The 23,034-nt window shown below is 46.1% G+C and overlaps 1 protein-coding gene and 1 long non-coding RNA gene across 7 annotated transcripts in view; one reads left to right on the forward strand and one right to left on the reverse strand.

Annotated features, from left to right (window-relative positions):
* ARID1A (AT-rich interaction domain 1A) overlaps positions 1–19,542 on the reverse strand; it is a 69,792-nt gene extending 50,250 nt beyond the window's left edge. For 5 of the 6 annotated variants that reach the window (XM_072827643.1, XM_072827641.1, XM_072827639.1 and 2 more), the window contains exon 1: positions 18,351–19,541. In XM_072827643.1, coding sequence (XP_072683744.1) covers positions 18,351–19,490 — 1,140 coding nt within the window. In that variant the 5' untranslated portion in view covers positions 19,491–19,541. Of the gene's footprint in view, positions 1–18,350 lie in introns of all 6 variants that reach the window. The other variant, XM_072827642.1, reaches the window with a different exon arrangement.
* Positions 6,679–10,882, forward strand: LOC140634125 (uncharacterized). Its single transcript, XR_012031654.1, has 3 exons — positions 6,679–7,805; positions 7,977–8,118; positions 9,716–10,882. It is a non-coding gene; the product is annotated as an uncharacterized lncRNA (long non-coding RNA).
* Positions 19,543–23,034: the final 3,492 nt, after the last annotated feature.

The following is a 23,034-nucleotide window of genomic DNA, read 5'->3' on the forward strand; positions in this document are numbered from 1 at the left end:
TACTCCTGTTTGAACTGGGGCCAAGGGAATTTTTTAAAGCAATCTTGGCACCGAATGAATGACACCAACAGTATGAGAGCGCGAGCGGTTGTGTTGTGGTGACGTAGCACTGGAGGTGGAATGGGAGGGGGCCAGTGTACTGTGATCCCTCTCGTGCACGCCTGCTGCTTGCTGAGTCCCAGTACAGTAAGCTGGGAACCGCCCACTGAGAGCCAAACACAGGAAAAGGCTTTTCCTGTGGAACGCCTTGAAGTGAGAAACACATGGCTAATCTGCATAAACGCGAAGCCACACCGCCCCTGCCAGGAAGGTTAGTGCTCGTAATCTCTGGCCATGAAGCTGGCTGCCTGGGAGGACTTGGACTGGGGCCTGATAACCCAGAAAGAGCCGAGAGAACAGATGGGTAAGGACCCCGGCAGAAAACAGCCCCAGGTCACGTGACTCGCCACATGGCCCCGCCAGCACAAACTATTGTCTGGCTGCGGAGCTCCCATACAAAGGCACCCGGCCTCAGCTTCCTGTGATTACAGGGACAGGCGGCAGCTGTTGATCCAGTTCCCGTTTGGGACCCTCCCCTGTTGAGGAGCATTCCAGGCAGGGACAAATATAAAAGGTAAGGCCTCTCCCAATCAACGCTTTCAGCTTCCCCCAAGCTCCACGTGGCTCCACTGGGATCCTAGGATGGACAGAGTAGACTCCCCTAAAAAGAACTACCCTTTTTACCTTGGTACACAATAATTAACCAGAGTAAATTATTCTCATTGTGCCCTCTTCCCCAGCCACATCTGTATCCAAACCTCTTCATCCTTTTCTTACTCTTCCAGTATTTCATGGCTGGGAAAATTGGTCAAGGACCCCTACCCAACCTGAAGAGAAATTGCCCAGAAACGTGCTTGTTTAGTTCCATCCTCAGATTCTGTCTCCTAAAATAAGGAGACTTCCTTTATTTTGTTTTGCATTTTAAGCAGTCAGGTTTCCCTACTGTTCATGGGCCTAGGATGACAATAAGACATTCCTTAACCTCCAATTTGGCCTCACCCAGAGACAGTATTTAAGATTTTTCTGAAGCTAAGCTGATGATAGGAAAAAAAAAAAAAAAAAACCTCATCAGACCAACACCTGACCCAGGAAATCAAACCCACTCAGCCTAAAATTGTTATCCTCCTTAACCTGAGAATCACACCCCAAAATTTCTACTTTACGAGAGATGAAAAACAATTCATTCTAGTTCTAGTTCATTCAAGTTCTAAGCAACTGGTCATCTGCCTCTGGGAGAGAAATTACCACTATCACTGCAAAGAGGTATAAAAAAACTTACAAAATTCTCTAAGTGTTCAAATTGAATGTAAATTTAAAAATCCAACTCAATGAAAAGTTCTATCAACCCTATTCTGTTTACAGAAATGATTCTAGAAAATTAGGGCGTGTTCCTCCTTTGCAGACTAAGAACTCATTTCAAAGCCATCACCTGAAGCACCAGCCTAACCAAATCCCTAGGAGGGGCTGCACTCAGACATCAGACTTGACCTTCCAAACCATACTTGTCTCTAAAGTGATAGAGAACAAGGTGCCTCTCTCCCTGGCTCAGAGATATTTAGGCTAACTATGCTCTTTCCAAATCAGATGATCAGAGAAAACTCTCTAAGGGTAGAAAAAAAGAGACCAAAGAGGTAAATTATTGAATCACCTAGCAAACTCAAACAGATTATGAGAGCCAACTGTAATAACCACCTCACAGCTGTCCACCCAAATGAGGCATGCCAGAAAAACCACAACCAGGTGGCTGCTATTTTCTTTATTTCTTCTTTGGTTCCAGAAAGAGTCCTTCAAATAATGCAGCAATAGCACCAAACTAAAGAACTCAACAAATGATAAAGTCCTCATCCAGAGCACTTTCATTAGCCACCTTTCACAGAGAATATGCTCTTCTGAAAATGATGAAGATCACTTTTTTGAAAGGCCAAATTTAACCAATCTCTCCCATTTCCAACGAATTACAAAAGCCTCTGAGGAAACCACACAGCTTCTTGAAAAAGAATTCCTCTTTAGGTACTGCTTCAATCCCAGGTTTTAAAAACAGTAAGGCCCCAAGAAGATGATTAAACAGGAACTGAAATGCCATTTGATAAAATTAAACATCCTCTTCTTTACAACTTTTTAATCTCAAGAGTAAGGGAGCAGCACAACATGGTAAAGAGTACTAGACTAAAAGGACACCTGGGTCCTCTCCTAGTTCTCTGACCAACTCCCTGGGGTAGACTGGGGATGGCAGGGTGGGGGGAGGGGAGCGGTAGCAAAGTACTAACCAGGATGTACCTTAACCTCCTCAGCAACACAGTGGAATCCTGCCCTCCAGATTCTGAATCAGCAGCTCTGGGACAAGGCCAGGAATCTCCTCAGGCGATTCTCATGTCCAGTCTGGGAGCATTTGGGCCACATGCCCTCTTTCCAAAACTCCTCCCATCTCCAGTACCAAGGACTCTAGAACTCAGATCCACATTCAGTTTCCTTAACCAAACAATGGTCTAAAGAGGGCAGTGCCTGGCCAATAGAGAAACCACCAGGAATGCACCTCAGATTCCCAGATTCCCAAATAAATAAGCAGCATTCTCAGTCAAAAGCCAAGCTTTCCCAAATTCCTCTACCAAGTCCCTACATTGTCTTGTTCACCTAAACATGTATCACTAACATACTATATACTTATCCTGTTCATGTCTCTATCCTAGGCTAGACTATAAGCTCCAGGTTGGTAAAGACTTGTGTGTAAAACAAACTTTCCTTCTTTAAAAGTAGGAAAAGAAAGAGGACTGTGGAAGAGAAAGTGAAATTCTAGAGGCCTTGCAATTCCTAACCTCATTCTTGCAGAGAAAATGCTTTGGCCCTGGGTGGCCAGTCCTAAACAATGGTTAAGAGCTCTGCCTTTGCAAGGTCTTCGACTTCTCCATCCCTCAGTTTCTGCATCAACAGAATAGAGACAATAGTAGCACTCTTTAGGCTGAATGAACCGAGTTAATACATTAAAACAAAACCCTCTTCCTCAAACCAGTTGGACATACTCTGGCCTCACCCATCTCCACCAGGAATACACTTTCTTTAGGTATATTAGTATAGCTCTCTTCCACATCAAGTAACACTTTAACTTGGCCTTCCCTGGTGAACACATCTAAAATTTCAATCCCGTGGGGCACCTGGGTAGCTCAGTGGTTGAGCATCTATCTGCCTTTAGCTCAGGTCATGATCCCAGGATTCTGGGATGGAGTCCTATATTGGGCTCCCCGCAGGGAGTCTGCTTCTCCCCTCTGCCTAGGTCCCTGCCTCTCTGCGTCTCTCATGAATAAAATTTTAAAATAAATAAATAAACAAAATTTCAATCCTGCACACCTTAGACCTGGTCCATGATTAACTTTTCTCCTGAGCATGTATCACTAGAAGACTATGGTTTACTACTGATCTTGTTTAATGTCTATATCCTAGACTAGAATAGATAAGCTAGTGGGTATGTGTCAAGAGGTACTAGAGGTAGATGTGTGTTTAATTGTTATATCCTCTAGCACCCACAATTTTGCTATCAAGTCCTAAATTTCCAGAAACAAGGGTAGGCAACTAGAACACTTAAGGTCTGGTCACATACTCTCAAGACTAGAAACCCAAAGTGATCAACTAGAGGTTAACTAACAAATAGACTGAGGTTATGCCTTTTAAAAAAGAAAAAAAAGCACAGGCTTTGAAACTACTTTGAGCAAGTCACTTCCCTTGGCACCAGAACCATCCATATAATGGGGATTAAAAACTAACAAAGATATAAGACCATTGAAATGATTAAATATGTGAAATGCTTGTTAAAGTACCAATTCATAAACTACACATACAACAGACATTAGTTCCCTCTACCCTCAATAAGAGAAAAAGCAGAATAAGTTGGAAGCACTTTCAAAATACCAGCTTAAAAATCAAGAACATACAGGTCAGACATCAAAAGGGTTGACCAGTCCAGTTTTCAAGCTCTACCTACTTTCAGTCTGTTCTCCCAAAGGAATCCCAAGGATTCTCCTCCCAAGAATCCTGACAGTAAAGCCCAATAGTTTTCAACCAGGACAATATTAAACCCCTGAGAAGTGTTTGGAAATAAATGTATGCAAGTGCCTTTTTTTTTTGGTTATCACATCAACTCTGTGGTGCTACTGGCATTTATTACCTGGGGAGCAGGATGCCAAATGTCCTGCAATGCATCTCCACACAAAGAAGAGCCTCGATGAGAAACAATGGACTCTAGCCCATTACAAGTCCAATCTTAGATGGAGAATTTCCTGTAACACTTGACCCTGGAGCAGTGAAGGGAAAGGGAATCAGAACTGACCAGTACCCATCCCAAGAGCCCAATATTACAAAGCCACCCAGTAGCCAAGGTAATCATAAATAAAAATTCACTTTAAAAAATAGTTGGAAGATAATTTACTGAAGGTGGTACTTCTCCAGCACATTTATTACAATTATGGTTACTTGTAATTATTTACTTACATCTTTCCCCACTAGAAAGTACTTCATGGAGGCAGAAATTAGGACTCCTATGTTCACAACACAGTGACAGATACATTGTAGAAGTTCAGTAAGTATTTGTTGCATTACTGTAAGCAACCGGCAAATGGAAGGTAGGTACTCACAGGTTTTCCAATAAAAGTTCTGCTATAAGACTTCTTACATTGGCAAGTAAGTCAATACCAGGACTGGGCAATTAAGCGAGCTAAGAGAAAGTTATTTTCCTGAAAATTCCTGAGAAATGGGGAATATGATCAAAGTCTAGGAAATCTTGATGTATGCAAGAAAGATAGGTTGGGTTACTGCATCCCAATACATGCTCAATAATTAAAAACAATGTATAGACCTTGCTACCCACATGAGGTGGTATGAGTTGACACCAGTAAAAGATACTTCCTCCCACAAACCATTCTTTGGTGTTTCTACTAGTGGATGGACCACAAGCCGAACTGAGAGGCACAGGTTTTTAGATATTTTCTGCCCTGCTTACTTATCCCTTATCATTAAGTGAAATGGCACACTTAAGGAATACACGGAGAGACAAGGGTCGTGTAACGTTATAAACAGAGCTTCACCCAGGAGGGTACATAGCAACTTTTCAATAAAGACAACACTTCTAAATCACACCTACTTCTTCTGACCTAGTTTCTAAAATATTCTTCCTTCTCCCATATTAAACTGCTTCGCAGATAACTGCTCAAAAACAAACACAAAAGGCAAAGGCCAAAGCTGCTCCTAGTTGCAAAACTTTAAGGCCTCATTTGCTTTCTCTTTAAAAAGCTCTCATCCCCCCCACACACACACTCCTTTTATTTTATCTCTAACTCCAAACTTGGACTGGTCTTGCATGGGTTATATAAAAAGATCCCAAATTTCTCTAAGTGCACAGTTCTACATCCTGCCAAAATTTCTCCTTCTGTACTAAAAAAGGTATCTGTGACACATCACTGAGCTGTAGGAACTTGATTTACATGCAGTCGGAGATTCCGTTTGTCACCAATCCAATCAAGTCCTGTAAAGACACTGAGAAGCAGCAATGCCACTATGGTTATTTAATTCCTGGGGCTGCCTTGGACCACTTTCCAAATATGAAGGTCTTTCACCTGGTCCCCTTAAGTCTACTCTGAACTGAAACGGGGACAATCAAGTAAGTTAAAGAATGGCCCAGGGCACAGCCAACCTTATTAAGATTAGGTGCCTCCAAATCCTCAGGCTTTTTTAAGGTCAGCAATTCCCCAAATGAAAAGCCGTAGAGTCCTGTATGTTTTCCAGCTCTTTTCAGCTCCAAAAGTACATTGGCACCCACCTCCTCTATACCACTGTTCACAAGAATGTGTCCCAGAGTCCCTGGCTGCATCATTTATACCAGAAATATACTGAACCAGACCAAAGTTACCAGCTATCTTTTCTGAAGCTTATTTGTCTCTCTATTTGCTATCTCTGGCCAGTATAATCAAATTGAGATGGATACTTGGCATGCTAAGTTATATAAATCTAGCTAAAATTTATCTCTTCTTCACCACCACCCCCCTCCCCATCCCCAAGTCTGTTCTGGCTCATATACTCTTTGGAGATAGTCTTATTCAAGACTATCTTGATAGTCAGAATTCCCTTCTGGTGAATGTGTCTGGGTGGATGAACCCAGCTATCTCAATCTCATTTTATTTTAACCCAAAATACCATAATGAGACCACATATTGGTCACTTGAGGTTTTATGTAGGGGTTTTAAAGAAGCCGATTCAACATTGCTTTGGAAAAGCAAAAGATTCAAATCACAGACTAGAAAGAAAAACAATATGTTACAAATCTGTCCTGTACCAACACAACCCCATAAACAGACTAAGGAGGGCTAAGAAACAGTCTGCAGACCAATAAAGTGGGGAAAAGAGAGAAGAGGTAGAGATCATTTAGGAAAACTTCTGTTTATTAGTTAGACAAAGGCCTTTCCTGCCTCTACTTGGGCAAGTACCTCCAACAGAGGTAGAGAGAGACCAGGAATCTTTTCACTGAACTGATGTTGATCTGAAAGTGGTTTAAGTTGCATCTTCAGTACTTTAAAGACATTTTACCAGCTCTATGTGGTAAAACTAGGTCTCCATGTGCTCTGCATTCTACTTAGTTAGACACCACCAAAAGAGAGAATGAAAAAGAGAAAAAATAAGAGAAAAATCAAGCTAGAAGGCAGAGGGATGATAAAGTTTAAAACACACACACAAGCACACACAAAGAACATATGACTCCCTACTAGCATTATTTGTCTGTACCTACAAATGTCAAATCACAGATCAAACTGTCAGCACACTGCCTCCTAGAAGCCTTGGCCTTCATCGCAGCTGGGTCACGGTGATCACACCGTCACTCCTAGGCTAGGCTAGGAGGGAAAAGAGGCCTGGTACAAGGAAACTTGTAATGAGATCGATACAGAAACCACACCAGGCTTTCAGAAAGCACAATTGTACTAGAACACTGGTTCTCCACGAGGTTTTGCATTGTTACTGTTTATTACCTGACCATTTCTCAACTTCCATTTCTATGCCAAGCACAATCATTATTTATTAAGTTATACAACTGGGGACAGGTCTTGGCTCAAACGTTCACTCATCAGAGAGACCTCATCCACTTCAAAGATGGGCAGCTTGTATGGAGTTAATGTACAGGGTTTATTTGTTAGAACTTCACAACAAGGGACACAAAGAAAGGAATCACAGCAAAACTCTGGCTAGCCACTGGGGACTAAGGGGTGAGAGAGGGAGGGAGGTCATTAAGGATGACCTACCGAGAGACCACCAGATCACCACAGGCCCTGGTCTCAGATCAGCTGGCCATCACGAGCAGAAGGGACATCATAACATTTAACCAAAGCTCCCAAACTGGCCTATGAGCAGCATTTTCAAGAATCACTTTCTTAGGCAATTTACTTGGCTGGTCATACCTAGTGACCACACAGTCACCATCCTACAATGAACTTTTCCACCTTCATCAAACAACCAGTACCACAGATTCAGATTATCTTCATGCTACATGTCACCAAAGAGCTAAGAGAAATGCAAGGCAAGGAGTCCCCAAGCCCTATAAAGAAACAGATCTGTTCGGTCACTGGAGTTTATCATTATTGCATAGAAGATCCATCTCAAAAGTATTTCCTTTCTTCTCCCACAACCCCAAACACTTTTAACCTTTTCTCTATCCAGTAACTCTCTCACATCATGAGTGGAGCAGATACATCTGAAATATCAGCCTATGATGTAAACTGGAAAAAGCCCCTCAGGTAATTCAGATATACTCTGTAGCCCAGTTGAGCATAAATGCACCAATGTGGTAGCTCTAACTTGGGTATGCATCACAATGGCCTGGAGGACCTGTTAAAACACCCTGCTAGAGTTCTGGATTCAGTAGGTTTGGATGAATATTTGCATTTTTCTTTCTTTCTTTCTCTTAGCTACCTCCACACCCAGCATGGAGCCCAATGTGGGGCTTGAATTCATGACCCTGAGGATCAAGATGTGAACTAAAATCACGAGTCGGAAGCTTAACTGACAGAGCCACCCAGGTGCCCCTTTACTCTTCTAAACTGGGCCCAGGTAATGCTGATGCTGATGTTAGGAACCCCATAGAGAACCACTGCACTAATCTATTTCTCAAACTAGAACAAGTACTTAATAAAAAAAATTTTTTAAGCATTAATATAACTTATATTTAGCTAAGAACTATAGGATAGGTTTTAATTCAGTGAAGACCAACTGTCTTTAACCCATCAGCACTATCCCACTCTCAAGCAGGGGCCTCTCTACCAACTAGGAGTCATGTTCAAGTTTTATTTGATAATAGTACTTTCATATATCTTTTTAATACTTATTAAAGCCTGGTGTTTTTTACCTCATTATATAGTTGAGGATACAGATTCAAAGAAGTTAAGTGACTTACCTAAAGTCACACAGCCTAAGGGAACTTTAAACTTTGGTTATAGAGCTGTTTCTGCCATGGAACTTTGTGTGAGGTACTTAATCTTTATGTGTTCACTTTCCCCTAATGGAAATTAAGACAATAATCCTTGCCTCTCCTGCAAGTGCTCCAAGTCATAGAAAGTAAAATCACTCTGCAAATACTCCCATAATGCAAGTTACTCTCACTTTGATCTAAGTGAAGGACTCTATGAGCCTCAATCCCACCCCTACCCTCACTCTACTCAAAGATCCCTCTCGAAAAGAAAGTGGCTTGAGGATCAAATGTTGCCAATTCTTACCATTGAGATGACATGGCCATTTATCAGAAACTTAAATAAAATTCTAGATGGACAGAAATTTAGGCATAATGTACAACTGTAACTAAAGGCTTTTAGGGCAGCCCCAGTGGTGCAGCGGTTTAGCACCGCCTGCAGCCAGGGTGTGATCCTGGAGACCCGGGATGGAGTCCCACATCAGGCTTCCTGCATGGAGCCTGCTTCTCCCTCTGCCTGTGTCTCTGCCTCTCTCTCTCTCTGAATAAATAAATCTTAAAAAAATAAATAAATAAAGTATCCGATACTGAAAAAATCAATTAAAAAAAATAAAGGCTTTTAATCTTTCACCCCATTTAAGAGTTCCAGGCTATTACAAAAATAATGTCCCAGTAAGTCTTAGTGCTTAAATAATTTATTTTGAGGAAACAAATTTAGTATTTTATGTTACAGCTCTAGAGAATCAGACAAACCTTTATTCATATCAGAACTCTACCTTTTACTAGCTTTTTGCCCTTGGGCAAATTTCTCATTTTTACTCTATTTCCTCATCTGTAAAGTGGGAGGAGTAACAATACAACCCACCTGTTGTGGTTTTGAAGATTAAATAAGTAAATTCATGGAGAGACCCAGCAAAAACTTGGCTCACTGTTAGGTGCTCAAATGCATGGTCGCTGTCATTAATACTCACCTACATCATGCCATCATTTGAAAACTGGGATCTCAGTGAGATTCTCAGCCTATTCCCAGACCAGGACAAAATTATATATCAACTGCCTATAGAACTGTTCCCCAAATCCTTTATAATAGAGTTATCTCTTGCAGCCAGATTCCTAAACAGGTAAAAAGTTAGAGGCCTATTAGTGGTGGACTAACCCAAGAGCTCTACCACCTTAAGCAATCTGTATGCATCAGACAAGACACAGTAACAAACAGCAACTAATTCTCACATTTCTGCTCAGGTGATTTGTTCACTAAGGACAAGTGAAAGCCATAATAAGGTCTACCCAGAGAGAGGGGGAAATCACTGTTCAAGAAGAGCCCAAAGACATTTTTGTTTCCTCTAAAAGGAAGTGCCCAGCACTATGGAGCCTTTAATCATCTACCACGTGGCTGAACTCACATTCTGCTTAAAGTCAAAGTATACCAGGCGTAAGTCAGTTGAGAGTAAACAGCTGGACCCAGATGCACTCATGCCCAGCAAGCAAGTTGTGACCTCAAGGAAAACAGGAGGCAAAATAAAAACCACCAAGCACACAGCAAAATGGGTTTTTAAATGACTGATATCACACCAACCCCTAAGCTCCCCTGCTGCCGTCATGCTGGTGCTAGATCTTGAGCAGGGAGTTCCTTTTAACAGAGATGTCTATAAACAAGCAAGCTGAAAGCTAACAAGTTTAAGAGGGAAAAAGCATACAAAAATCTTGGCTGCCGGTGATGAGCCACAGAAAATCATGAATGTGCCCGTGCCAAGGGAGGAGGAAGTCTAATATCTAACATCGCAGACTTGGGAACCCAGAAGCAATGAAGCCATAAGGAAGCCCAAATGCAAAAGAGGAAAAAAAAGCACATGGCACATTTCCTCTTCATATGTGTGGCAATTTAAGCAGCACTCGGCCTGCGGAGCACATAGCCCCGGTACCCAAAGCCCCTTAGTATTTCATATCAACATTAGCTTCCTGGAGGGCGACAAAAATCTGTCCTGGATTACTGGGTGATTTCTAATATGTACCATAACCAACACTAAGTCAACATTTTAGGGATCAAATTTCCTACTCTGCAGCATGTTGGAATGCATTCTTGGCATTAGACTTCTCATTGCACTACACCCTTAGAAAATCCAGAAGCCACTGGGAAATAAAGACTCAACCTGTCCCAAGACCATCTTCTAGTATGTATAAATGACTAACAAAAACAAATGAAAGTTCATTCAGATGTCCTTTTACATTCAAAAAACTAATTCCATCCCACTTGAATGGGAGGAGGAACAATTTCAGAGAAGGATACTCAAGGTATGTTAGGTCAACATTCACCCTAACTTGGATTCCTCTAAAACCTAGATGAGACTAAGGAGTTCATCTCAAGCCCCTACTCCCCTGCTATCCACGGCAGATGAACCACTGTGTCCCAATTTCGAGTTACTAGAAACTCGCTTTACAAAATGCCAGAATGGCAAGGCAAAAGAAATTGGAAGAGAGATTTCTAAACTAGAATCTGTATTCCAGACTCCATACTTGCATACTGGAACAGTGTAACCTGGCCTTCTCTTCCAGGTAAAAGCACTGTAGCAGCCTGGCACTGGTCTCTCCATACATCTTCAGCTGTTAAGCATGCACCTACAGCCCTTGAAAAGTGCCAAATCATGTGTGGTCCAGTTGCACATGAACCAGCAGGTAAAGAGAAACCAAAATCACTGCATTTCAGAGGCTCCCGTAAGGAATAAGCATGTGTTTGCAGCATTTATGAGCTTCTTGGCCACAGCCAATCTAATCAAAAACAATATTAAAGGCTACTTCTGTGAACAGATGGGCAAACTGCATATGTGCAGGCTTACCCACCCATCAACCCTCAATATAAGGTCTGATCCAAGCAACTCAGCTTCAGCACAGCTCCCAATTCTTTAGAAATAGCAGCAGCCTAAGTGTCTGGACAGGTACTTCATAGCTCTTGTTTTATTTAAGAAAAGTCAATTAACTCTGCCAAAAAAAGAAAAAAAAACCCAAGCTCTCCAACTAAAGTTGAATCGTCGTCACTGCAGAGTTGTCCAGGACACACTACTCTGAAGGTGACAAGACCTTCCAAACCCAAAATTACTACAAAAGAGCCCCTGAAACTGGCCAAGAACTTGGCAGGTTGTACTAAAGGCCCCACATAACCACAAGAACCACTAAGACCCTGGAGCCACTCTCTTTCACGGAATTTTATAGTTACAGTCCAAATTCTCAAAGTCACTAGAATGAAGCAACTACGGGTCTGGAGATGGTTGTGTAACGTGGTTCCTATAAAAGCCCATGGAACTCAGGGTAGCATTATGAAAAAGCAAATTAATATTTTAACTTTCCCCCTCTTGAACATTAAACTTCATGAAACACTGCCTCTGAAAAGCTGTCCCGGGTTAACCTTGCCCAACTTTGCTCCTTTATTCTTGAATTCCTTCAGCCCATACACTTCGTTTGGTCTATACCAATTTATAAACCCTGCTTTGCAAGTTTTCCAGATGTGTGCATATAAGCATGTTTCGCCAAGAAAATGAAATTCCTCTGAAGCAGTTTCTAAGTCCCTTCCTAGTATCTAACTGGTGTGTTCACACAGGGCTATTTCCTACTCCCATTTGAATCTCCAAATCCCCTTGAGCTAGAAATCATACTCTCAGTGACAAGCCTCATGTTCTAATACTCTTTTAACACCACAACACTGAGAAAGGCCTGGGCAACCAATGTCCATGTCAACCTAAGTTTTTGTATTTTGTTTTAAAACAAGCTGATAGCCTTTGGTAAGTTAGAGGAACCTAAAAATTATGGTCAGGGCCATAATAACATTCATATTCCCTACTACTATGCTAAGTCAAACAGGCATTTCCAGGACTCTGGTCTATAAAAACACTTCTTGTGAAGAAAATTCGTGTCAGAGTCAATGGATTTTGTTTAAAAAGAGACTTTGAGAAGATAAATATGGTTATCTCACAAGGCTACCAAAGCAGAGTACTACAGGCACACAGCTAAAATACTTCTAAAATATTTCTTCCTCCATAAAAAGAATGTTTCACTGAAGGAACCCAGAAATGTTTTTAATCCTAAAATGGCAATTTCAAAAACAAAGATTGAATCTACCCATATAACCCTTCAGGCAGGATCTAGTGAGTCCCCAAACATTTGGACTTTGTACTAAAAACCCAGGAACCTGGGAGCATTAATTTTAATATATGTATGTATGATGCACAGAAGGAGTCCAGTAAAAACTATACAATAAACCCAACCTGTAAAGTGGGCTTATAATTCTGAGAGCCACAGCAAAACAGAAGCCGAGGACGACCCAGAAGCTGCAGTATCTTTTTTTCCCCTCCTTTCTGGTATTCCAAAAACGCAAACCCAACCCTAAAAACATCTCACCAAACTACAAAACCTTTCCGAAAGAACGAGGCTCATAAGTCAAACTCAAAGTCTCATAAACCAAGTTTTTGGAGCACACTTACCTCAATACTGAAACTTAGAATCTTCTTTCCAAACTTCTGTTTATTTTTACTCTGAAACTGCAATCCATTTTGAACAGGGGCTCCATTGCCCTGAACTTAGCCTAGAGCCAGGACCATGGAGGCTTCTCTTCGAGGGCAGCATCTTTTCACTTCCAATCTCTTTTAGATCATCTCTCCGTGTCTCCATAACCCCAGTACTACCTCTTCCCTACCCACATTTCTTTTTCTCCAATGTTATTTTATTCCACCACATGAGAACAGACTAGCATTATCTTTGCTTGAAAACTGTTTATTAATTTGCCTGTCAAACATTCTATAGAGCCGTTTACATCTTACTACAGAAACCTCCTGGGTACATATTGACAGCTCAGCAAGTATTTACACAAAGCTCTGAAACATTTGGTTCCTTCAGAAAGGAAGAAGCTGCTGTGTCAAGCAGAGAATTATCAAACACCTTTTCCTCTACCTTTTCCCCTCTTTTATAAAGGAAAGCTCCCTTCAAGCATACTTCTAACATGCCTAAATTATACTTCTAAACTAACTAAGCTAGGAGGAGAAAGAATGGAAATTCAGGTGTGCTGGAGAAGAGAACATCATTCCCAGGATCACCTGCAAATCACACCATGTAGTTTCAAAAAACCAAAGGTATGAGAAAAGGCAACAGGCCTATGAAATTGACCCTGTAAATGCTTGGCTTTTCCTGTTCCAGTCTCAGGAACTTTTGCTCCTCTCTCAGCAAAACTTACAGGGCAAGTTCAGGCACTCAGATTACAATCAACTGCCCAAACCAGACCTAGACCTGCCCAAACACCCAGAGAGTCTGGAAAACTTAAGGCTATCTCTCCCCCGCTTTCTATCCCACCAAATGCAAAGTGTTAATATTAAGAGAATCTACTCCCTACCCTACCATGAATCTACTCCCAAAATCCCCTCTTGGAGATTCTGAAGCAACTGTTTTTCAAGTCTTGCTTTAATGAAGTCTGCCCAATTTTTCAATTAATGTTTAGTGTTTTAACAACCAGCCAGGTGGAATGATTAATGACAAACATAAAGTTTCAAAGCAAAATAGTCTGGTAGCGCTTTTTCCGTAAAGGGCCACAGATCATTGTGGTACCCACTGTTCAGAGCTTGCTCCTGTAAATCCTTAGGAGAAAAACAGCCTTGAGTTCTTCAGGCCCACAGGAAGAAAGATAAGTCTCAAGACCCCTACCGGTACCTGTACAGGAAGAAGCTGCCCTCATAATTAAGTCAGGTATGAAAGCACAGCCCAATATGTAGCATCAGACAGAAAGAAGGCCATGCAGTCCACCAACTTCACTTTACTGATGAAGAGAAAATAAAACCGAGGTGAATGGCTTGCCCCAAATCACACAGCTCAATCTAGAGCTGCATGTGGAACCAAAGCCTCTTGCTCCTGAGTCTTGTGCTCTTAATCCCTCACCACTATGTCACACACAACTCAGTGTGCATCAATAATGATAATGACCAATCTAAACAAGGAGAAACCCAGAGATAAAAGCCATGAGAATCAGGACTCCATTTTAAAGACCAAGGTATCCTAGCTCACTGGCAGGAAAGAACAATTCAGTCCCAACGTATTTTGAATACCATATTTTAACCAGACATTTGCTTGGTTCAGTTGCTTCTAGAATTTTGGGATTTGAAGCCAACCAATACAACCTTGAAGGGGGGAGCAGGGCAGCGGCGGTGGGGGAGCTATTGGGAAAGGGCCCTGATCATTACTTTGTTAGCCTATTTCCACATTTTAAAAAAGAGTTTCACTAACCTTGCTGCCAAAGCCTACTTTAGACAGCACACCTACAGGAATCAATCCAACAGATGAATGTTTAATGCAATCCAAGACATCTTATTACAGCAGGTGCCACTTGTCATGGTTTACTCTGTGTCACATACAAAGGAAGGAACCTTAAAAAGTCCTTGCAGGGCCTAATACAAAGAAGCCAACCTTGGTTCTGATGCTTTCTCTTCACTTGCCACCATCCCAACCCCCATCATCCCTAGTTCTCTCATGGACAGTAGAGAAACATGAAGCCTCACAACTAAGTGCCGTCTCAGTGTGGTTTTCCTGGTCCCTCCTACTTGAGAGAGCTCCAAGAGTCCTGTATTTTAGCCAGCCCAGAATTTCTGCCAGTAGGCATTCCCATAATAAGCCCAAGATTCTTGTATTTGTTTCCCAGGAGTAAGAAATATCATTTTATATTTCTATACCAAGAACTAACAGCCAAACTTCTACAATCAAATCCATCTTGATCCTGGACTACATATTCTATTTCATTTTTTACTTTGATGAGCTGATACTACTCTCAAGGTATGAGAGCTAACAGCATCCCAAATAAAAAACTTTACATGAGGTTCAAGTGCATAGGTGACCAAAAAGTATTTCAGCAGTAGCAGGATTCAACACCTTGAGACACACTATTAGTTATGGAAAGCGATAAAGGAAAAGTTTGCCTGCTGGGATCCTCCCGCTCCTGTGAAAAAGACAGAGCCACAATACAAACACTTAGCTAATCTTTATTTCATAAAGGAAGAGTCAAATGAGAACATTACCACCTTAGCTGTGTCAATCAATTCTCTGCAAAACAGTCTTAATCCAAGACTGAGAATGGGACAGAGCAAGACCCTATTATTTAAGAATGCTTAAGAATAAGCCATCATCGTCTGACAAGAGATTTATCCCTAAGTAGCAAAGAGGAATTCATATCAAAATCTATCCACCTACATGCCGCATGGAGCCTACCACAAAACTGAAAAAGTTGCACGGTCTCTTCCCACAAGTGAACACTCACCAGCCCATTCTCTGGGTATCAGGGGAGTAAGCAAGTGAACTGAAATTGAACAGGAACTTATGTTGCATGAAGTGCTAAGAACAGTTAGTGTTAAAAGTGAATCCAAAAAATTCACCCAGAGGCAGCACAGACAAGCTTCCAGAGAGGGACTACATCTATTTTTCTACCATTTACTCAGCACAGAGCATAGTACTTAGCACATAAAAAGTGCTCAAATATTTGTTTAATGACTGAAAACCAGAAATCACTATATGGCAAAAGTTGGTTTTATCCCCCCCCCCAAAAACAAAGTGTATGCCTGAATACCCTCAAACCAACATAATTCAAACTAATTTTTGCTTTTAAATGAGTCTGGACCTACCCAAATTACTTCCTCTAAAAATTTAAGAAAGGTAAATGGCTCAGACCCTCTCCCCTCAAGGGGAAAAAGATGTAATAGGTCTCTTATCCAGAGACAAGAGGATACTCTCTTTTCTAAGACAAAACTTAATCCTCTAGCACCAGAAATTCAATTTAAAATTTCCGTTTCTTGCCCAAACACAGAACATTACAGACAATGTAGAGTCAAGGCACAGAGATCTAAATCTGCCATTTAATACAGCTATTTTCATAATTCCCAGCTCAATAGAAGAGGAAAGCAGTTCTAGGATGAGGAAGGAATACGGCTCATCAGTGAACAAAATCTAATAGCAGGAAGGTACAACTGGGTACTGCTAGGGTGGTGGTGGTGGGGGCACAAAGAGCTTTTTCTCTCTGAAAAGATACAGGACTCCACAGAATACCCAATATTCTTGACTAAAGCACTGAAGTAAGAACATGAAGGGATATTAAGAGCAAAATAAACTAGAATGCATAAAAATGTACCTAAATGTTGTCATTTCTAAGCAAGTATCAAGTATCATTATAGGTGATATTTTCATTATCTTGGAACACAGAAAACACAATGGAACATACCTTAAAATGCAAAGAAAAAATTAGTTGACCTCTATCTCAAAGCTCTAAAGTGACTGATGACAAAACAGAAAACTAGCCTTTTTGATATCCCAGGAACAAATGATAAATTTTACCAAACCAGGCCTTTAGGAGAAAGTCCCTCCCAAGATCATAAAAGATATCAGCTTCTCTTTAAATTGAGCTGCTTTCTCAAAGTTCAATTAACAAAAGAGTTAACAAGATTCAACATGTAAACAAAGAATGAGGCCAGTCTTCCTTAAAACAGAACACTTGAACGTAATATGAAATTCTCTCAGGAAGCTTCCAGTTCAAAAAAAAAAAAAAAAAAAGAAAAAGAAAAAGAAAAAAAAAGTTTTCTTCTACCCCCTCCCATAAAGATCCCACATTTGTCACTCAATAAAAATCCCAGTAAAATAATCTCAATTCTGCAACGCGAACAGGGTCAAAATTACTCAAGACAAATGCATCTTCAGAGCCATCAAAGAAGTCATTTATACCACCAGGAAAGTCACAAAACCAAAACAAACAGCAAACCCATTGTAGAGAAAAACTCAGCTACTGTTCTGACAACACAGAATCTATTTCAGGCTGCATAAAACATAACAAGCAAAATAAATCCAAGGTACAAGCAAAATGCCACTGCCTCCTCTTTTGTTTCGGCACAATGTAACAAGGGCAGCCTGTCTGGGGCTCTGCTCCTGCTGATACAGTATTGCTGCTTAAACCTTCCTCCTCAAGGTCACAGCCAATTTCAGCTCTGGAATAAAAGGCAGATAGTGGCAGCGATGGTTTGGGTTATCACTGGCAGAAAAGCAGAGTGTAAAAGTTTATGAGCTCATCAGGATTGTTGTACCATTACATCAGAGGCAATTATAAATGGCCAAGAGCAGGAGATGGGGAGCCAATCAGATCACAGATAGGATGTCAACCTAAGACCAACTGTCTCCTGGCTTTGACAGAAGGATTTTACCTCCATAATTCAAATCCCAAACCAAAGCAATCTGCACTTACTACTCCAATCACTCAGCTGTTTACCAGCACTTCCAGGGAGAAGCCCAGGCCACTGGGCCGACGGAGACTAAGACAGGAGATGGCCCGGGCTGCCCTGGGTGAACCGCAGCCGGCCTTTAGCTGCCCCCAAGCAGGCCCCTGCCCTCCCCCGAGGTACCCCAGAGCCCGAGGGGCCCCTCCTTGAAAGCACAGATGGGGAACGGCCTAGAGGAAGGCAGGAGGGCGGGCAGAGAGGAGCGGCAGGTGAGCAAAGAATTGTTCACTCAACTCCCGAGCTCCTAGCTCTGCACACCCCAACCTGAGCCCCCAACACACCCCTCAACCCCGGGCCAGGCCCTTCCCCGCACATTCTGCCCCGCACCCCCTCGAAGACCCCAGGAGCGCGAAGGGACCAGGGGAGAGGGAGAAGGGGAGCAGACACCTCAGGGAAAGCCCCACACAAAGGCTGAAGGAGGGAAGGAGAGGAAGGCAGACAGGCAGCCATTTTAAGAGAAGAGCCAGACAATGGCAGCTCCCCAGCAGTGGGGGCCCCGGACTGGGGGTAGCCCAAGGCTGTGGCCTGCTCCCCGCAGCCGCCACCCACTCCCAGGACCCCGCTCGCCCCGGCCCCCTCCCCACTCAGCTGTGTACCTGCGGGGTCCGGGCGAGCGGCTGCGCCCCGCCGCCGCTGCTCCCGGGGCTCATGGGCGCGTGGTGGCTCCTTTGTTGGGCCCCTCCCGAGGCGGCTGCTGCCGCCGCCGCCGCCGCCGCCGCAGCCCCCCAGCACTGCGAGGCCATGTCCGCCGGGCCCTTGCCGGCGCCCCCGTCCTGGGGCCCGCCGCCGTAGTCGCCCCCGGGGTAGCCCTGGTAGCCCCGGGCCGAGCTGGGCGACGTGAGCAGTTGGTTGAGGGTGGGGGTGGCGGTGGGCTGGGGGGTTCCCCCGCCGGCCGCTGAGGGGCCGCCTCCCCCCATGGCCCCGAAGCGCTGCTGAGCGAAGGACGAAGACGACGAGGAGGCGGAGGCGCTGGAAGAGGGAGGCGGCTTGGAGCCGGCGGCCGCCGCCGCGCCGGAGCCCGGAGTGCCACCTCTCGGGGAGCTCAGCGCGTAGGCCTGGGGGGGCGGGGGGTAGGCGCTGCGGTTGGGGTAGTAGGAGTTGTACTGGTGGTTGGGGAAGCCGTGGTCGTGCGAGTTCTGCTGGGGCCCCGCGTAGGGCTCCAGGCCCCCGCCGCCGCCGCCGCTCTGCAGCGCTGCCAGGCCAGGGCTTTGTTGTCCGCCATGTTGTTGGTGGAAGACGGCGGCCGCCGCGGCGGCGACGGCAGACGGGCTCCGGCCGTAGGGTTGCCCGAAGCCGTAGGCTGGGGGCGGCAAGGCGGCCGCGGCTGAGTGAGGAGGCGCCCCCACCCCATCGCTGCTGCCGCCGCCGCCGCCGCCGGGCGGCTCCGTGAGGTTATTGTTCAGGGCGGGCCTAGGGCCCGCGTTCCCGTTCGAGTTCTTCAGGTCCGGCTCCGCGCCGGGCCCGCCGCCGGCGCCGGCTCCACCGCCGCCGCCACCCCCATTGCTCTCGGCCCCGTCCTGCAGCTCCTTTCCCAGTGGCTGCGGCGGCCCCACGGCGGGGCCCTCGCTCTCCTGCCCGGCGGCTGCCTTCATTTCCCCGCGCTCGGCCGCTGCCGCCGCCGCCGCCTCGCCCCCCGCCTCCTCCCGCTGCTGCTGCTCCGCTTTCTTCAGCTCCGAGGGCGGCGGCGGCGGGTTGCCCAGGCTGCTGGCGGCGGCGGGGGCGACCTGCGCGGCCATGATCCCCGCTGTCTCGTCCGCGGAGAGACCCGGCCCTGTCTTCGTCTTCTCCCCCCCTCCCACCCCGCCCCGGGGCCGAGTCCCCCGGGCTGCCCTCCCCACCCGCCCGGGCGGGCCTCGCGGGGCTCCGCTGCTGCGCGGCGCTCGCTCGCTCCTCTCCCCCCCGCCCCGCCGGCTCAGGCTCCGGGCTGGCGGCGGCGGAGGAGGAGGAGGCGGCGGCGGCCGAGGCGCCGGCGGCTCAGCTGCTCCCGGCTCTGTAGGCTCGGGACCCGGCTCTCCCGGCTCATTCCCCCCAAGCCCTTGCCTGGGAATGAGGGGGGCGGTGGAGGCTCCGCTCCCCAGGGCCTGGCCCCGCTGTGACTCTCCGCTTTCTGCTGCCGGAGAAAGGAGGAGGGAGGGAGGGAGGGAGGCGAGGGGGAGGGGGCGGGGAGGGAGGGAGGGAGGGAGCGGGGGGAGGGGGACCCGGGACGGGCGGGCTGGAGGGCGCGCGGCAGCAGCCCGGGCGCCGGGAGGCAGAGTCGGAGCGCGGGCCGGGCCGGGCGCCCTGCCTCCCCTCCCCGGCCGCGGCGCGGGCCGAGGCTGCTGCGCGGCAGCGGGCTGGCGGGCGGGCGGGCGGCCGGACTGAGCGGCTAGAGCGCCCCACTCTCCTCCGAGTCCCCCTCACTCCGACACGAGGCTCAGCACTGCCATTTTACCCAGCGCCGTCGCGGCCGCCTGGCAAACCCGGAATGGAGCGCGGAGCGGGCGCAGGCCATGGAACGGACTCGCTCCCTTCCCCTCACAAAGGAGGAGGGGAGAGAACGAGCCGCGGCGGCGGCAGGCCCTCTGCCGCTTTCGCTCGGCAGCGCCGCCGCTGAAGGCTTCGGGGAAAACCCGGCCCGGAGCCCGCGCCTCTCGGAGCCTGCGCCGCCTCCCTTCTGGCGTTCCTATCCGGGTCGGTCCCCTCCAGGCCGCACCGAGGGGAGCGGGCAGCGTGAACTTTACTCGCGGCTGCAAAATTGGCCAGAGCCCGAGACCGCGGCCGCCTCGGCCCAGGCCTGACCCCCTGGCAGCGGGCCTGGTCTCTTGGCTGCTACTTAGCACCTCTACAGCACTTTTCTTCAAAGCCTTTTACAAACCCGGTCTTAAAGACCCAGCTGAGTGAGCGAGCAGGGCCTTACATTTTATCCCCTTTGCAAGCCCAACGGAATGACAGATCATTGTTCAGACTTTCCGTTTTCCCACTCCCCTACCCTCATTAGCCCGGCCTCATAAGGCCCATGGGCCTGGGGGGCCATGAGGTCCGATTATCCCCATTTTAGAGAATTGGAACACAGAGGGAAAGGGACTGCCCTGTCAGAGGGCAGAGGGTGATTTTAAAAAGTAGCCAAGTTCCCCAAGTTTTCCCATCTACTTAGCCTTAAAAAAAAAAAAAAAAAAAGCAATCAAGTCGTGTGCCGTATCCAACAATGGGAACAGAAGAATGGGTTTGAGATCAAAGCTGATCATCTCAACCTTAGATCATCTCAACGCCGACATAAGATGATGACCACTGAAACTACTTTGGGGGCATATGACAGCCTTCTCAGGAGAACTCAAGCCCGATCTTTTCCTCCTGGGAGAACTTAGCCCACAATGACCAATAGTCCCAGTCTCTGAAGACAATACCTATAAGAATGTGAGCAGTGGACAGAAGAGGCTCCAGGGACTGGAGGAAACTGTTCAAAGGCACCAGTGCAGAAGAAGAATGGCTGCTGGGAGGGAATCCGTTTTCTCTCTTATTATTTTAAAGATTTTATTCATTCATGAGAGACACAGAGAGAGGCAGAGGTAGAGGCAGAGGGAGAAGCAGGCTCCCTGCAGGGACTGCATCCCAGGACCCTGGGATCATGACCTGAGCCAAAGGCAGATGCTCAACCACTAAGCCACCCAGGTGCCCCCCATTTTCTCCTTAAAGAGAGAAAAGGGGCAGTCTAACAGGTCACTTAGAAAATGGATGCAACTAAATTTGTTTTCTATCCTCCAGTGTAAAGATTCTTCAAAGTTTACTATTATATTCCAAGAGATGCCAGTTGAGCTAGAGGTATACATAGAAAACTCTAGATAGAGCTACAGGCCCTATCAAATCCCAGCAGCAGCCTTTTCCTCCTCATGCTGACTTGGAATGCTCTGACGTGACAGGCTACAAAAGCCAGAGGGGATTCCAGCTCCTCACCAGGCCCAAGGCTGCCTTAGGAGAGGCCCAGGCTATAGTCACTAGACACCAGAGCCTCTTTCCCCCTCAGATTTTATAAATGGAGACTTCATGGCCACAGATCCATTATATTAGAACTTCCAGATCATGCAGGCCCCTTCGACAAGTTCTAGCCATGCCACTGGTCACCGTGAGTAATTCCAAAAACCTGAAGTCATCCCTACTCTGAAGAAAACATAATATGATCTTACACTACAAAGGCAAAACCTTCTTGTTAATCTAAGACTGGTGGGGGTGGGGGGGTTCTGTCTCAAGCCAAGAATCAAACTATCAGGCTCTGACTGACTGGAATGGGCCAGTGCCCTCGTTTCACTCACTGAAGTCCTCAGGGGCAACTACTCTCCCGGTGCATTAGGTCCTAGAAACCAAATTATAGGCTGCCTCATAAATGGAGCTTGGCTATTTAATCAACTGCTTCTGAGCTGGCAAACAGTCCTGAGTCCTGCACACAAATGAGGACTTTTTACATGCAATTACCCTGCCATTTTCCTCAGAGCTGGAGTGTAATGGGAAACCTGGAGCCCAGTGAAAATCTGGAAGCCAAAATGGATCTGTCTCCAGAGAAAGCCCTCATCCCTTTTTCAATGGTTGTGAAATTCGGAAAGTGCCCAAATCCCTTTCCTACACGTGGGCGAGCTGTTTTGAAAACAGCCACCATTTTTATCTAGCAACAAGGTAAAGTGCATTTAACAATCTATCCACCTGGGCTGGAGGAGGCAATGTGGAATTTCTCTTTTTCCATTTGTCTTAAATCTCCAATCCTTTAGGATTCTCTTCCACCCCTACCCTTAGAGCCCTATGCCACTATCCCAAGGACTCCCGAGTTGAAGGGAACTTTCTTAGAAACTGGCCCATCAGCTTTCCCTAGGGGCAATGGCAGCGGGAAAGGGGGGAGGGGAGGTACTGGGCACGTGGCTGGCCGGAGCTCCAGGACCCAGGTTTGGGGCTGCGGGTTCTCCCCGTGGACTTTTCTCCCCCACAGCCCCAGTGTTTTAACCCCACACCCAGGCAGCTCAGGAATCCCGGCGCAGATTGGAGAACTAGGACTAGGACAGCGCTACCCTCACGAAAGCGCCTCAGCCACCAACAGCCTGATGGCAAATATGGACTGAATCGTTGACATGGAAACCGGACTAAAGTCTTGCTCACTCCCTCACAAGAGAGTTCTTATCGCCATCCCCGACCGCACAGCACTTGGCAAACGTGGACTGGATCTCCCGCCCAACGGATCAGGCGGAGTTTCGGCGCTCAGCTTTAACTCCAGCGGCTGCGGCAGCCAAGGAGGGGGGCAGGGCTGCCAGGGCAAACCGC

The sequence above is a fragment of the Canis lupus genome, chromosome 5 (genome assembly GCF_048164855.1).
Source record: "Canis lupus baileyi chromosome 5, mCanLup2.hap1, whole genome shotgun sequence".
Lineage (NCBI taxonomy): Eukaryota > Metazoa > Chordata > Mammalia > Carnivora > Canidae > Canis > Canis lupus.